We start from the raw sequence: 17,964 nt of genomic DNA, 5'->3' as shown, positions 1-17,964 counted from the left end.
TGTGATAGACTGCACATTTTTGGTAAATCGTGTTGACCCGTGATAGGTGGCACCTCGGTAAATAGTACTTTGGCCTGTGATAGGCGGTACATTTACGATTTACGTTTTTAGTAAATCGTGATGACCCGTGATAGGTGGCACCTCAGTAATTTAGTACTTTGGCCTGTGATAGGTGGTACAATTATGATTTACGCCCCTTCGAGGAGGGTTTGGTTTGGAATTCCGAGTCCATGCATTTTGGCATATACGCATTGCATTAGGGTGTTTGGCACGTGAGTCATGTTTGATTTAATGTTATGATTGTGTGTGTAAACTCAAGTTGTTGTTGTGATTGTGACATAATTGCTAAGTCTGATTGTTTGGATTTGTGTGCAAGTGTTGATGGATTGTGAAACCTTTACAATTATTGTGCAAATCTGGGCTTTGCCCTCCAGGATCTTCCCACTGGTTAGTACCCTATAGATGGGAAGGTAGGTTGGACACAACTGACTCGAACTGTGTCAGAAGGATCTTGCGGAGCGTGTGGAGATCATCCGGGTTGTATAGTTTTTTGTAGTATGATCAGATTAGACGGTTGTATAGGGACTAGAGGTTTTTCTTTTGTGGATGTATTTACTATATGTTGGAAGACTGTACCTATACCAATATTTTCAGCTAAACTTTTATTTTGATGGGTCCATGTACCACTTTTTGATGTGACATGGGGGAGTTAAAATTCTTAGGGCAATGCTTTTGTACAGGTGTCTGCCGAGAATACCTCAGGGGTATGAGCTCTGTCTGATAGGCCTCATAGCCCCTTTGGATTTTTATTTCAAAAACTATTTCCGCTGCTTGTAAATATTTGTTGACTTTGTCGTTATGTTACGACTTAAATATTCATCCAAAAGTATTTCCTTATTTATTTCTTTGTTTTTATGAATTTGTTTTGGAAAAAAAAATGCACTCGCGCTGTTAAAAATGGACTGTTACATACATCATGTTCATTGTGATGCGTAGAGTATAATGTAAATTGGTACAAGTATAGGATCAGGTAGCATATGTGTACATAATCTGAAATTTATTTTTATAATTTTTTTAATTATGAAAATTGCATGTTTTTATTAAGGACTCAATTTTTAAGATTAAAATACGACATCCAAAATCTATTACTTGTATATTTTTGTGATGATTTATTTACAAGTTTATTGTTCAGGAGGATTCAAAAATTATGAAATAGATAGCCTAAATTCATTTATTTGCTTGGGATATAAAGAAAATGTAGAGAAACATGATATAGTAGAGAGTGAGAGAGATAGTAAATAAAGATTCGAGGGAGAGAGTAACATGTGCGTATTGAGAAAAATCATGTATTTAAAAAAAAAAATTCATACAAACATGTTTTCTTGAAAATCATTTTTTATGTCCTATATAGCAACTTTGTAATTTAAAAAATTCACTTATAAAATTGTATACAAACAAGTTAAAAAAATCATTTAAAAAAATTATCATTTTTATAATAGTAAGCAAATAGAAATTAAAAAATTATTCTTAAAAAAAATTCTAAAAATTAATCTTTTAATTATTTAAAATAAAATTTATTTTTATTTAAAAAAATAAACCTATAATACTGATGCATATCCAAAATTGATTATTTTTATTTTAAAAAACAAGTCCTTGTAACAACAATGAGTATCTAAAATTTACGGTTTTAATGTACTTTGTTCCCAAAGATTTCTCCTTTAATTATTTCAAACAGGAAAAAGAGGATAGAAACTTGTAATAATAAGATTTCTCCTTTAATTATTTCAAACAGGAAAAAGAGGATAGAAACTTGTAATAACTTATTACACTAATCGTTCTAGCAAAAAAAGTAATCTCTTGTTATTCATTTTCACAATTCATCATGGATGGTTACTATTGCAAAGCATACTCTAATACTTATTCCACCAAACACACTACAAAAATCATTCCATTGTCTTTTCAATTGCAATATTTCAATATAGAGTTTGAGTACACAAATATGTACGTTTATTTCATATTTTTCTATGAAAAAATTTATTTTTTAAAGTTAAAAATTATTTTTTATTGTTTGAATGATGTTTGTTTCATATTTTTGAAAAAAATCATTTTGTTAAAAAAATTATTTTTTGGCTAAGAATAAAAAACTAAAAATAATAGCTTCTCATAATTATCTTATTAGATATATAAGAGAGAAAAATGACACAAAATTAAAAAATATAAACCTAACTCAAGAGTTAGATAAAATGATGTAATTACTCTACTCTTTTTTTTCAAAAATCTGAAATTGCCCTGCATTTCCTCTTTCATCCATTGTGATCTGACATATTTTTAAAAAAAACTTTTACATATAAATATGATTGAATGGATGGAAGTATTCAAATTTTATAAGAAACAAATATTTATGTTAAAAATTGTGGTGTAAGTATATCTGGCTGTAAACTTGGTTCTATAATCAGTGTATTTGATGACTAGAATTGTTGCTGAAATATATATATTTGAGTCTAATATATATGTACATCATGTAAATTGGTATAGGTAGAGTATCATGTAGAATGATATGTATATAAGGACTAAAATTTATTTTTTCAATTTTTTTAATTATTAAACTTGCATTTTTTTATTAGGATCCAATATTTAAGACATGGGCACCAAAATCTATTACATGCATATTTTTTGTGATGGTTTATTTATATGTTTATTATTCACAAGATTCAAAAATTATGAAATTGAGAACCTAAATTCATTGATTTGTTTGAGATAGAAAAGAGAGGTAGAGAGACATGAGAGAGTAGAGAGTGAAGGAGATAGTAGATAGAGATTAGAGGGAGAGAGAGAGAGAGATAGATATGCATAAAAAGTAGAGAGAAATAGGTGTTTCTAGAAAAATCATATATTTAAAAAATATTTTCTCAAACAAACCTGTTTTCTTGAATATCATTTTTTATATCCTTTAGAGTAGCTTTGTAGTATAAAAAATCACTTTTACAAAATTATATACAAGCAGGTTAAACATCATTTTCGTTAAAAAAATATTTTTATAATAGTAATAAACGAGTAAAAAAAATTTTAAATTTATAAAAAGTAATCTCTAAATTATTTAAAATAAAAATCATTTTTATTTTAACTCAAACAAATCAAATTAATGAAGACTTACTATTTAAATATAATCAACACTTGAAAATCATCGTTGAAATTCAAATCAATGAAGTACTTAATAAAGGTTTGTTTTGAATTAATTCTAGAAATAATGTCAAGCAAATAAAACTTTTTTTTTGTCTATCCTTCAAGAAAATAAATTTACTTTTTCTTACAAATACATTTGACATGCATCAAATAAATTTATTCAAGTTGGAGTATAATTTATTCAAATTAAAAAAAAAAAATCAGTATTAGATATAAGATATGATATTGGAGTATAACTTTTTCGTTATGACAATGGATGAGAGAGAAGGATAACACAAATTTAAAAAACACCTATTTTTTCCATCATGCATCATTTTCATGGTTGTTTTTCTCTTTATGTGATACTCTTATATACCTTTTCATCAAGTAAGTTTATCTCCTCTTTTTAATTTTTATCTTTACATTATTAAACGATTTTTTTTTCTTGAGTTTATTTATTTCTTTTTGATAAGTATGTACATTAATCAATTTTAAATTGTGTCTACGAAATAGATTAAATTAATTTAATTTAAAATATTTCAATTGTTTTGTTATAGTGCATTTGATTACTGAATATGAATAATAAAACTATGACTTGGTGGCTATGGATAATGAAATTACGACGAGTTAGAAAATTTAGTTTATCGTGATTTAGGACTTGTTTGATACAGTTTTTAAAAACTGTATTTTAATTTTAAAATAAAAAGAAAATAAAAACTTATTTGTTAAGGATTTTTATATTCAATAGCTTTGCAAAACTGTTTTAATTTTCTGTTTTAAAAAGGAAAAAACAAAAACATCTTTTAGATGTTTTTCTTTTCTATTTTTAAGTTTTAAAAACATACGGAGAAGATAGAGTTTTCATTAATGGTATTTGTGTAATTACATGAAACTTTCTCTTCTATATTTTTATTATTTTTCACGCACTCTTCTATTTTTCCTCTTCTATATTTACATTGGTTTAGGTGTGATGGTGAATTTTTTGTTTTTTTGTGGTCAAATAGGTTTTTTCTTTTTCTCATCTCCAAAATTGTTTTTAAAAACAAATATCTCAAACAAATTTTTTCTTTAATTCTATTCTTTAAAACAATTTTTAAAATCAAATTTATACAACAATTTTTAAAAACTAAAATGCAAAAGTATTTCAAACAGACCCTTAGTGTTTTAAAAATGTGATTTAGTATTTGTGCTGACTTAAATATCAATTAGAATGACAATTAAAAAAGATGCAAAAAATTCTTAGAGTGGTAATTAGAATTGTGATTGTTGTATTGTCAAATGTATATTTGAGTCTAATATATATGTACATCATGTACATTTTTTAATTATTAAAATTGCACATTTTTTATCGGTGGCCCAATTTTTAAGATTAGAATAGCACATCTAAAATCTATTAGTTGCATATTTTTGTGATGATTTATTTATATTATTTATTTTTTAGGAGGATCCTAAAATTATGAAATAAGTAGTCTAAATTCATTTATTTACTTGGAATAAAAAGGAGAGGTAGAGAAACATGAGATAGTAGAGGGTGAGAGAGATAGTAGATAGAGGTTAGAGGGAGGGAGATAACATTTGTATCTAGTAAAATATGTATTTAATATTTTTTTTTCAAACAAACATGTGTTCATAAAAATCATTTTAATGTCCTATATGGCAATTTTGTAGTTTAAAAAATTCACTTATAAAATTGTATATTAAAAAAACTCATTTAAAAAAAACATTTTTTTAAAAAAAAATTCAATAAAATTATTTTTGTAATAGTAAGCAAATAGAAATTAAAAAAAATTAAATTTCTAAAAATTAATTTTTTAATTATTTAAAGCAAAAATTATTTTTATTTAAAACAAATCTTGTAACAATGATACGTTTCCAAACTTGATTATTTTTATTTTAAAAAAAATCCTGTAATAATGACGCGGATCCAAGATTCACGATTTTAATTGATTTGATTTACAATTTTTTCTCCTTGATTATTTCAATATAAAAACAGTTTATACGGTAAAAAGAATATAGAAACCCTGTAATAACCGTTACGCTCATCATTCTAGCAAAACATTACACTCATCGCCGATTACATTCATCCTTCATCAATTATAATTATACTCATCGTTCTAGCGCAAAACCGATTAAACTCATTGTTCTAGAGAAAAAAACCTAACAACCTCTTGTTATTCATTTTTTCCAATTCATCATGGATGATTACTATTGCAAAGCATACCCTAATATTTATTCCACCGATGACATTACAAAAATTATTTCATCATCATGTCCCAATTGCAATTACTTCAATATAGAGTTTGAGTACACAAATATGTATGTATTAAATGCTAGAAAGTTTCAAACTTTTTGTGATACTGATGTTCACACTTTTTCAAATGTCTCCATGGATAATAAAATAATGCAAGAATCTACTATTATTACATGGCTTTCTAAAATTAATGTTCCTCAAGATGCTTTTAGGTTGGTTGTGGCGAATATCTTGGAATGTGCTAATGATATGGTTAGAAGGTCAAAGAAAAACAAAAACCAAAGGGTTTTTCCAATTCGAGTCGATTTTGTTGTTACAAGGGCTAGTGAAGATGAAAGTGATGAAGACGACGATTACGAAATCAAAGATGAAGAAGACGAAGAGAGTGTTAGTTTTGAAGATGAAATGGAAGTTGAAGAAGAAGAAAATAATGGGTTGGTTCCAGCGGCTAAGTCATGTATTGAGGAGTTGGAGATGGTGAAAGTTGAAGAAGTTGGAAAATGTCCAATTTGTTTTGAAGATTTTAATGTTTGTGTTCGAATGCCATGTTTGCACATGTTTCATATGAATTGTATTCGTGATTGGTTGGAAGTAGGAAATTCTTGTCCTTTGTGTAGGTATAAAATGCCCACTAGTAAAATTGAATAAGGGGTTACCTTTTTTTTTGTTACTATGTATTTGGTAATTGTGATTTTTCGAACATTTTATGAAAAATTGTGTTAATTGTTTTACATGAGTGTGAGCATGATTTGTTTTTGTTCAATGGTAGTTGGATACTAATTCTTAACAAGATGATGTGTTTATTTTTATGTTTGTGCCCTGTGCAGACTGTCCACCACTTTATTTTCTCCAAAATCATGGTTGTGGTGCATAGTAACGTTTGTTTGTTTTGTTTAATGAAAGTGTTTATCAAAATTTGATAATATAATCTAATTTTTTTAATCTAGCTTTGTTCTTCTTAGGGCACCAAAATTTAATGTGAGTAGTAACAATATTAAATCTATAGGGACTATAATTTTTAGTACCGTTAAACTAAATAGAAGTTATTAATTATTTTGAAACATGTGTTGTAACATAACTAAAGAAACAAATCAAGATTCATAAAGAAAAAGAAAAAAAATTAAGACTCTTAAAATAAAATAAACAAATCAAGTGAGTCTGAAACAGTGTCCTGAACTTGAACCTATAGGGGATGTTCTTTCATGACTTGATTTTTCAATGACCGTTTCTGTGTTCATTATTCAACAACGTAGACTTAAAGGGGAAATAGATGAATTAGATGAAGATTTTTCTGTTATGTCAGATAACAAGATTTAGATAGAAAGATGGATATAGGTAGTGTGTATTGTAGATGTAGACACATACATAGCAACATGGAAATAGAAAACTAATATGTTAATGTGATATATATATACATACAGGTAATGATTCAGAAAAGTGCAAATGATGCTTAATTAGAAATAGATAATCCACCCATTAAAATAATATGATATATATATATATAAGAAGGATTTAAAGGATGTGTTGAAGGAGTAGAGAAGTTCACAACCACTTTTTAGGGGTGTTAGATTTAGGCTTCCCTTCACAATATTGATGATTTATATATGCAAATGTTAAGACTGATAACTGAAAAAAAAATGGTGGAAACATATCTCAACTTCACTAAATGTCACCAGGCAAAACAACAACCAACATTGGTTGCTTCATAAATTGTAAATGTTTTCAGTAGATTAGGTATCTGGTGTTATAACATAGAAAAGATTTAGTATAGAACAAAATATGGAGGCAAATTATGATGTTGAAGCTAAGTTAATCGATGTTTCACAATTTGAGTTATTGCAACTTATGTCACTGGAGTTGAATAAGCTGCTAAAAAATCAACCCAAGCATGTGCACAGATTTCGTCAGCATCATGTTGGCAACCCAATGATCGAATGAATGTGATAGATACCAGTGGTTACGTTATAGACTAGAAAGCTAGCTCTTCATATTGAGAGGAATGGACAATGCACACATTATTGATGTCATGGATGAGCGGGGAGGAGGGTGTTCACATTCTATAGGTTGAATAAGAAAATTTATGATGCAGGTACCCTTGATTAATTGAAAAAGGCAATGTTTAGGAATTGGAAAAGACATGAACTTGATAGGTAGGAATAATTTGATACAACATCAGAAGAAGAAAAAACTATAAAATGGAGTTCAAAATAGTATGCAAATCTTTTAAATAGCAATAATCTAATTTTTTATAAATGACAATAAATCAAATCAAAACTTGTCAGGATGAAAGGAGAATGTTTCCACCAATAAGGTTCCTACATTCGAAATTTGAATTTACATACAACTGTAATGATGATAAAATAAGAGCAATATGCATCAAAGTCAAGAAACCATCAAAGCTAAGGGTTAAGAAGAAAGATGGCTAGAGTCATAAATCTGTTTCTTTAATGCTAACTAACTGCATTCATGTCTAGAGTCAGAAAACAAACTAAAACGAAAATCTGCAAGACACAGATCAATTTTTTACAGAATAATGCAGCCCCCATCAAGTTTCACTAATGCAAGCTTCACCAACATTGTAATACCATTTAAGGAACAGTCTAATCTTCATCTTCATCAAAATCAGATAACTCAGCATCATCATCAGAATCATTGTCACTCTCAGTTTCACTCAAAACATATGTCTTTTGAGTACGATTGGCTCTCTGAGGTCTAGCTCTTGTTGGCTGTGGTGCAATCTCAACAACATCATCATCTGCAGGAGAGTTAGACGCAGAACCTGCAGACAAATCTGCAATTGGACTAATATCCTTGTTAGCAGCCCTCCCCAAAATAGAACCACTTTTCTTGTTGAAAGGAGACTCCCTCATCTTCCTCACTTTCTTCTCTGGTGATGTACCTGTGCCTTCAGCTGGCTGTAACATATCAGTTAATAATTTTTGACCCATTGTTTGTTTGCCACCTACATTTCTTTTCTTCGGGGCTGCAGGTGCCGCCGCCTTCTTGGTATTTTGAGCAGCAGGCTTTCTCCCTCCTCCTTTCTTTTTACCAGCTTCCGGAGCAGGAGCAGCCTTCTGTTGAACTTCGAAGTCGTCATCATCATCAATATTGTTAACATCATTATCACTATCTGATTCGTCCAACACTATGGTACTTGACTTCTTTTTCACACCACCCCTTCGGTTAATCGGTTTCTTCGCAGCAGGCACGGCGGGTTCTTCAGTTTCCATGGCTGTGGATGAAAACACCATCATCAGTACTTGCATGGTTAACCACAGGACTATATACTAGCAAAAAATACTTTGAAGATTCAGAACATTTAACTATTTCAGCATAAAAATATTTACCTGCTGACTTTTCACCCGACGATTCAAAGTTATATGCAGCGAGACGCTCTTGAAGAGATAGAATATCATCATCAGTTTCCTGATGATAGGCACATGAAAGTGTAAGCGCTAAACATGATTGTAAGGAAAACATGCGATGCAGAAATTTGGCAATTGGCATACCTTCTGAGTGTTCTTAGAAACTGCACGTCCTTTAGGTTTTGCAACTTCAACAGGATTCTCTGAAGATGCAGCAAATTGAGAGAGTTCACACCCAAATAGATATTAAAATTTAAAAGATTACACATAATACTAATAGTAATAATAGTAAATAATAAAGCAACTCAAGCTTACCAATTTCCATTGAAGAATTATCATTCTCGGGCTCAACAGTTTTGGCCTTCTTAGTATTCTTTCGTGGTTGTGGTGGCTTCTTTGCAGCTTTACTAGCGAAACCATTGGGAGCCTTTTTACTTGCTTGGCTTGATCTTTTACGCTCGTCTTCTGCATCTTTGTTATCAAGCTCCTGAAATACACAGAGAAAATAATAACAATATTAAGAGATAATAATACATAACATTCTTAAGTTGTATTGGAAATAATGAATGTAAAGTAACTTACATCGAGTTTTGTTTCGAACTCATCTAGATCCTTCATCCACAATGACGTTGTTGGTGTTCCCATCAAAATCTCAAACTCCTTTTCCTTTTCAGCCTTTTCATCTCGCAGCTTCTGCACACTTTCAAGGGTCAAAGTTCCAATAGGCAAGGATAAAAGATACTCGTAGTCACCCCATGTTGCTCCTTCGACACTGACAGGCCGAGATACAGTATCCTGTTCATCTTCCTGCTCTTCTGAATTGTCATCAATTGCCCCTGCTACTTGTGGTTCTGCAGATTTTCCTTTCCTCGGCATGGGAGTAAAACCTTTTTTCTTCAACTCAATCAACAAATCAGCTTTTTTTCGGTTGCTTACAATAATTTCTCCACTCACAACCCCTAATATAAACCTGACTTTGTTGTCCAAAATCAACAGAAGTCGTTCAAGGTTGGCCAGTATATATTTCTGCATGCATACATACACAAATTGCATTTCAGTTCAAATTAATTAATATGCATATAAATAAAGATTCATAACAATATTTCAGTTACTAACCTTTCGCTTCTCATAATACTCCAGACGAAGTGGAAAGAATTCCTCCAGAACTGTAGTGGCACAAAAAGTGAGTAGGTTAGACTTAATAATGTGAAAAACATTACATGTGAATCAAAACAACTATGATGGCAAATTTATAAGCACTCATATTGAGAATTTATACTTTGTTCTGGAGTGTCAAATTTCTTGATTTTTCCTTCAGCATCAAAAAGATGCATATTGCTAGTACTGATAGTGCTACTCAATTTAAATTTCTTGAATAGTCCTTCTTGCATTATCGTAGCAATTTTGTCTAGCTTCATCTTGACTTCGATGTCTACGATTGCATCATCTCCATTTTGCCTAAAATCCTACATCATAGAAAAATTTCAAATGAAATTTTTAAAAGTCAGAAACTAACCTACTAGAGGATCAGAGGATAAAAATTTCAATGTTAAGGAAATAATACCTCAATGAGAGGATCCTTCACATTTGGCGCCCCATCTGTTACGGACTCAAGGAATTGTTTATAATCCTGAGTCCACTTCCGAATGGGAAGCTCAGTGATTCTAAAAGTTTGTTCATCTATTTCCATCACTGAGCCATTGACTATATACCCACCTTCCTTGGCACTTTTCTCAATTGTTCCTCTGAATCCTCTGTACCATGGATCCATTGGCACCATTGCCTCACCATTCAACAAACGCCTCACATTGGCAATAATTTCCCGTGGGTTATAGTTGGGAATGTAAGAACTCCAACCTGTCCCAATTCCCTCACTACCATTGACAAGAACCAAAGGTATAATTGGTATGTACCTGCATAGTGACAAGCAGAACTTGAATCAGTTCTACGTATATGGTGTTTCTTAGTTGTGAACAATGGTCTTCCTATATTTTTCTTTTAATAAAAATATGCTTATCCTATAGAGACACACATATATATGGAATACAATGAATTGACACCTTGGTGTCAAAGTTTAGTTTAACACCAAATCTCATCCATTGATTTTGTTTAATCCTAATGCTAAAACAATCAATAAAATAAATATTTTAATAGATCAAATATTTAAAGATTTCCAAAAAATTTAATCTTCATCATTTTTTTTTGTTTCCCCAATTTCTTTTTATCTGCCATACCACTCACCCATCAACATGGATTATGTCTAACTTTTCTCGTAAAAAAAATACATAGAGATTCTATTTTATATGCCCTTCATTTCTAATTTCAAATATTCCCAATTTTTCCCTACTTCTGTGTTGCCGTTGTCCGTCCTTTTCCATTCAATTTTAGCATGTGCATAGGGAGTTTCAAACACATTAAATATGAAGAATTAAAAATTGAATGGAAACAAAATCATGGGATAAAAACGCTTTTTGATATTTTTTAGGAGCTGATACCCTTAATGATTTATTGTTGTAAACAAAAATCAAAAGAAAATTCTGCGGCAAAACAAAAGATAGATCAAGGGAAATTTTTTGGTAATGGTCATTAAGGTGTAGAATCTTAGGAAAGTTAGAGCCAAATCATTAATTTTGTATTTTGTAATATATATATATATATATATAACTAGATAACCCTATTGAAAGAAAGAAGACAATACCAGTTTGGTTCAATGGATTTCCCATCCTCATTCAAGTAATCTAGCAGTTTGTCATCATCCTCATGAAAGAGGCACCGAGTAACAGCACTTAGCTCAGTGTAGATGTATCTAGAACTTGCATGGTCTTTTCCACCCTGGAAAGAGCAAAGTATCCAGTAAATACAAATATTAAAAAGAAACAAGGTGAATATTGCCACAAAGGATATGCACGTTCATCTTACCAAGTTACGAGTACCAAATTGACCGTTTGGTTTGAGAAGATTGATGTTGTTGCTGCCAACAAAATCCTGTGCCATTCCAATAATTGTGCTAGCAAGACTTTGTTCACCATGATGGTAACAAGAGTGCTCAGACACATAACCAATAAATTGGCCAACTTTTATTTCTTTGAACAACTTTTTCTTAAATGAACAGAAAAGAATCTTCCTCTGACCAGGCTTGAGCCCATCAACCATAGAGGGAATGGACCTTTGAAGATCCGCCCTAGAGAACAGTATAAGCTCTTTGTTAACAAAGTCCTTGTAGTTAATAAGTTTGGCATCATGATCACGAAAAGTACCAGGCTGCAACAACAGAAAATGGTAAACTTTTATTAGCAGATACACCCCAAGAAGGATAAACTTTTGTTTGCAGATTCCCCAATTGGTAAACATCACACCTCAAAGTTTCGAATCCAAGTCTTTCTATCTTCAGCTTTTTTCTTACTGAAAGCTAACTCGATTGCATTTCCATCAAGCTCATCTTCCCAAATGAAGTCTTTTCTGTGCTTATCAAGATCTCGAAAGTACTCTCTTCCTTCCTGAGGAGTACTTGTACCCAACCCCTATAGAAAAACAAGAAACAAAATAAGAAAACACTGAAAGCAAAAAATTCTAAACGTACCATGTAGATTCTCCATGCTTACAACAACAAACCTTATAGTACTTTATCTTCCAACTATTTGCACTGTTCCCCAATCTTTCTCTCCATCCTTCATATTCCGGCATGGAATAAAATGATAATTTGGTCCCGTTTGAATGAGAAGCCTGCATAGAAAAAATGTAGATATTATATCCAAAAATGATGTTATAATCAGAAGAATGTAGAGCTCAATATATTATTTATTACCCGTATGATCGGAGTGGTAAATTCTACCATGAATGATGGAACCTTTAGCAGCGATGGCCAAAATGCGTGAATGAAGTTTATCAGTAGCCCTTTGATGTGAGAGCCATCATGATCCTAAATTGCATATAATTACATAAAAGCGATTATTAGCTCGATGAATTAGGAACAAAAAAAACTCACTGAATATAGAAAACATTGATAACGCATGCACTGATGCACGTGCCTCGTCATAATATTCTACTGAAATTGAACATATACTATAATTAGTAACTAAGGAGTTAACTCTCACCTGATCAGCCATAATCATCAAATGACCGTATCTCAAAGACTTCACGCTTGTGTACTCCTTGTTTTGCTGCAGTCCAAGAATCTTCTTTATATTTTGAATTTCTTCATTATCCATAATCTGTTTACTGCTAGCTTCCCGCACATTGAGCATTTTGCCCCTCAGTGGAAACACGCCATAGTGGTCTCGACCCACAACAGAGAGCCCAGCCATCTTCATACAGAAAAGAAAAAATCAAATTTAAATGACTACATATTGTAAACACCAAAAACTTAAAAAAAACATCAATTGATATATAGACAATAGACATCAACTTACAGCAAGGGCCTTGGCAGAGTCTCCCTCTGTCAATATCAAGGTACATTTGTCAGAGTTCCTTCCACCAGCATCATTGGCGTCCTCAAGCTTTACAATCCCACGAAGCCTCTGGGTCTTGGTTCCATCAGTTTTCTTCAAATCTTTACTTTGCTTAAAATCTGCCCATGATAGGAGGGTGTCCACTATTCCAGATTTTTCGACTGCAAATATTTACAACATGTGAGTGTAAAGCGCCATTTCCAGTTAATTGATCACATTACACAAAACAAATAAGCACTACGAACCATCCTTCATAATTGATTCGGGAACATCGCATTTAGAACCAAAACTGGCTGGTCTAGTTGTCAACGTCTCCTTAGTTTGAGAATCAAAAGCAGGGTTGTCAATCAAAGCATTGACAAAAACCCACAAATGATTCTTCACATTGTGAGCTTTCACATTGGCATCCTTCTTTTTCTTATTTACTTTATTCATTACATAGGTAGTAATCTGATTGGTGATGTAATCGACATGAGTCCCACCCTTGATTGTAGCAATGGAGTTAACAAAGCTAACCTGGTAAAAAACAAAACTAACGTGTAAGACAAAAATTAATATCAATGAAACCTCCAAGTTACTAGTATACTTCAGTAAATAACTAATCACCTGTTGAAATTGCCCATCACTTAGACTCACACAAATTTCCCACCTATCACCAACTTTGGCATGAATCCTAATAACAACAATCAAAATCAAGTTAAATAGAACAACAGAGGAAAACACACACGCATGCTGAGTTTTCAAACAATATATCTATAGATACAAACCTTGGCAGTGGCGTGGGTTTGGACTTCTCAGCAGATTTCATGAACAAATCGGCATAATCCCGAAACGACTTGATACGAAGCAAGGTGCCATTGAGTTCAACCTTAACAGTCTTTCCAAGGCAGCCAGCCATGTCCAGCACACGCTTTTTCATTAAAGCAACAACGTCCTCTTCAAGATAGGTCATTTTGAACTTCTCCAAGTCAGGCTTAAAGGTAACCTTGGTCCAGTTTTCACTAGATTTGCATTTGGTAATCACTGGCTCAGACTTGTTCCCCATATTGTTTGAGAACACCTTCATAAGAAAACCAATCAATCAATAATCATATAAATTACAACAAACAGCTTCATAAGTGGTCCATAAAGTTTTACAGAGAAGATAGAACCATCGAACATACACAAACTTCAGCTAATCATCATTAAAAAAAGAACTAGCAGAAACTTCATATATCGAAGACTGAAAATTCAAATAAAAACTGCTACGACAAAAATGATAGCAAAAACTGAGAATCTACATCAAATTAAAAATATTCAAATAAACCACAACTTCAGTTCATTTCCTTTATGAAAATTAAAAGCCCTATCAGGATCATGGAAAGAACCAAAATTAAAAACCTCAACTGAAACATACACTGCAATGACAATATACTGTACTGTAAGCAACCAAAATGCAGTCACAATTTGAGCATAACACAAAATATCATCAAATAAACAAAAATTTCAGTTCATTTAACTTAAAAAAACAATAGTGGGAAGCTATATAAAAAAAATCAATATCAGTTCATTAACTCAAACATGGAAAACCCTAGCAGGAACCTAAATCAAAAAATTACTTCAGTTCAAGTAAAACGAAAAAAAATGATGTACGAATAAAAATTTGAAAGCAAAATCCACCACTACAACCCACAAGCAAATCACCATAATCGTCAAGAAAAAACTGAAACAATCAAACTAATCACCGACTCTTTATACTTCTTCTGACATAATAAAAAAAACCATATAAGAACATTAATCAACAAATTCAATTTCAGTTCATCATCGCAAACATGAAAAAAACCTAGCGAACCTAAACCTTCAACAACAAAAATCTACCAATCAACAAATCGTTACCTGTTTATACTTCTTCAGACGACGTCCATCAGCAGTCTCGATAACAAACTCAGTCGAAAAGATATTCGTGAGCTTCGCACCATAACCATTACGTCCACCAGTAGTTTTCTTCACATTATCATCGTAGTTACTACTAGTAAGAAGGTGACCGAAGATCAACTCCGGAACATAAACCTTCTCTTCCTGATGAATCTCAACCGGAACACCGTCACCGTTATTGTAAACAGAAACCGTATTCGCCTCCGGATCGATCGTAACTTTCAACGAATCCATTGACGGATCTCTCTGTTTGTTATCCGCTGCGTTGACGAGAATCTCGTCGAAGATTTTGTAGAGTCCAGGAACGTATGAGATTGAACGGTGAACCATTTCGTCGTTTTCGTAAATCCAGAGATTTTGAGTGTGTTTTTCAATAGAACCGACGTAGGTATCTGGACGGAGGAGAATGTGTTCTAGCTGCGTTTTCTTTTGGTACATTTCTTCGATTGTTTTCGAAGGAATGTTGGTGGCGTTGCTTGTTTGGAGAGGTCGTTTCTCCATGGCGGTGGTTGTGGTGCTTGACACGGAGGTAGTGTCGTCGGTGGTGTTTGTTTGAGAGAAATGAGAAACGAGACGAGAGAGTGTGTGTGATGAATTGTGAAATGAATGGAAGGGTTTGATTTATTAATTTGAATTGAATAGAGAGGATGGAAGGATCTAACGGTTGTTTTGGTGTTTGAATTTTGAATAGAGGGTTAGAAGCGGGAGTTTGAAATTTGAATAAGGGTTAATTTGGTATTCGGGTTTGGGTTTCAGCGGTGGGTGATTCGTTTGACTGATCAAGGAAAGTGACGTTTTTCTGTGTCTAATTAAAGTTCAAATTTTTGTTTTTAATAACACTTTCAGAACACAGTCTTTAATTAATAATTTTTAATGTATTTTTTTATTAGTTAAAATTTACATGGATTTTTTTAATGTGTGAGATCTATATCATTTGATAGTATCTATGTAAATTTTAAAAAATAGTTCACATAAATAAAATAAGTTTGATATAATTTCATTTAAAACCCAATTTTTTAAATATTTTGTTCATTTTTGTAATCAATTTCACTGATTTACTCGACCCAAATCATTTTTATGAAACGCTTCAGATTGGGTTGGTCAGATTATCCCTACACATATAAAACCATAAAAGTAGCTTAACAACTTAAAAGATCTAATTGTTATAAAAAAATATATAAATGGTAGAATTATTACTTTTGTGATTTACATTGTGAAATTAATAAAATAAAAAGGTGAATGACAAGTTTGGGTTGGAGCATCTACCGGATATGGGTGAATATTTGAGCTATGCACATTCTCGAGAAAATTAATTGTGAATTTTTTTGAGTAATGTTAATAGTAAAGAACAAAAAAGTGTTTTTGGTGTTTGTTTTTGATTTAAAATATTCATAATACTTTAATTTTTTTCACAGATAATTTTCTAAAAATTTATTTTAATTACAAAATGTGTTTTAAGTTAAGTATTACACCAAAAACATATAAAAACATACACTTAAGTTTTGTCTAAATAAATTATGAAATTTATCATTGACTTTGTAAGATGATCTCGAATAATATATTCACATTCATCTTTATGTTAAACACCATATATATAAATTGTCAAATTGGTGTCTCTATTTAATCCTTTATTATTAATTACATCTCTATTTAACCACTTACTATTAATTTTGATCTCCTAATAAAATGGTGTTAATCAACGAAGATTAATAGAACAACGAATGTGAATATCATTTGATAGAGTCAGGGACATATTTAAAATATATATAATTTTAGAGACCATTTTGGTTACAAAATCAATAATGAATTCAGTGGTTTACTTGGATTTTATTAGAAAAGTTTGATATGAATTGCAAGTTAAATCTATATCCGAAAATTATAATTGATGGTGCTGGAAAATACAAGAGATTGAGTGTTTGAATTATGTTGACCATTTTTGAAAATCAAATTTTATTGTTAAATAGAAAGATGTATTCTTTATCAAAACGTTCAACTTATTATTGCAAATCAATTTGAGTAAAAGAAAGTTGAATCATAAGAAATTTAAATCAAATAACTGAGTTCAGTTAGGGAAGCGACACATGTATTTTTATACTAGGTATCAATTGTTGTTACATCTAATTTTCCCCTCATCTCAATATAGTCGATGACTTAATTCACTATTAAATCAATAGCATAAAAGTATTTTTTGTTTTGCCTCTTCAAGCTACGAGCATGCTTTTCCCTGCCTCTCCAAGCTATACCACTAAAAATCTTTTTAGTCTTTCAACATTCAAACAATTGTTGTTGAGGATTTCAAGTATTATTTCACCTCTTTAGGTTCATTTTTAAGTTAAAGAGTTGATATCATTATCGAGCTTGGATACATTTATTCAAGTATGTGCTTGAGTTGACACATAATCTTTCTTCGAATGTTTAACTCTCATTGAAAGGATAATACAATTTAAATCTTATATCAATTCAAGTGGATAAAAACTGTGAGGTAAATTTCAAATATTTCAACTGGTAAATTGTGGGACAAGATATCCAACCTAAGAATATTGACATTTACCAGTTGAGTTAGGGCTTAAGGACCACCCCATGATCTTTGAAGTTACATGAAAATAACATTTTGGTCATGTATCCTCTTTTTTGCAAGTTTATCATTTATGTTTATAAATGTTTACATCAATTATCCTAATTTCAAACCTGCAAAATTAAAATCCAAAATTTCCCCAATTTTTTTAATAAACACCTGTAATTCTTAAAGGATTTTAATTGTAATAATCATAAAAACGTAAACTCTTACTCAAATTTTAGAAAAATTATTAAACTAGAGAGAATT

At 31.3% G+C, this 17,964-nt stretch overlaps 1 protein-coding gene across 1 annotated transcript; it reads right to left on the bottom strand.

Annotated features, from left to right (window-relative positions):
• Positions 1-7,694: 7,694 nt before the first annotated feature.
• On the bottom strand, positions 7,695-15,788 carry LOC101495557 (DNA topoisomerase 2). Its single transcript, XM_004499855.4, has 19 exons — positions 15,102-15,788; positions 13,994-14,286; positions 13,833-13,899; positions 13,472-13,742; positions 13,188-13,387; positions 12,873-13,082; positions 12,584-12,697; positions 12,391-12,501; positions 12,135-12,299; positions 11,698-12,039; positions 11,477-11,610; positions 10,343-10,691; positions 10,058-10,244; positions 9,895-9,944; positions 9,361-9,804; positions 9,094-9,265; positions 8,923-8,981; positions 8,761-8,839; positions 7,695-8,645 (listed from the first exon to the last, which is right to left on the bottom strand). Exons 1-19 carry the CDS (start codon positions 15,639-15,641, stop codon positions 8,014-8,016), a joined length of 4,419 nt encoding a protein of 1,472 aa, XP_004499912.1. The 5' UTR covers positions 15,642-15,788; the 3' UTR covers positions 7,695-8,013.
• Between the last annotated feature and the right edge of the window lie 2,176 nt (positions 15,789-17,964).

The sequence above is a fragment of the Cicer arietinum genome, chromosome 5 (genome assembly GCF_000331145.2).
Source record: "Cicer arietinum cultivar CDC Frontier isolate Library 1 chromosome 5, Cicar.CDCFrontier_v2.0, whole genome shotgun sequence".
Classification (NCBI taxonomy): Eukaryota; Viridiplantae; Streptophyta; class Magnoliopsida; order Fabales; family Fabaceae; genus Cicer; species Cicer arietinum.
Note: the sequence above shows the minus strand (reverse complement) of the source record. Positions and strands in the feature narration are given on the sequence as shown.

Coding starts and splice junctions, on each gene's coding strand:
- LOC101495557 (XM_004499855.4), bottom strand. CDS start 15,641: ATGGAGAAACGACCTCTCCAAACAAGCAACGCCACCAACATTCCTTCG. Junction 9,945..10,057: donor ATTTGACACTCCAGAACAAA/GTATAAATTCTC, acceptor GTGCCACTACAG/TTCTGGAGGAATTCTTTCCA. Junction 8,982..9,093: donor TAATTCTTCAATGGAAATTG/GTAAGCTTGAGT, acceptor CTGCATCTTCAG/AGAATCCTGTTGAAGTTGCA.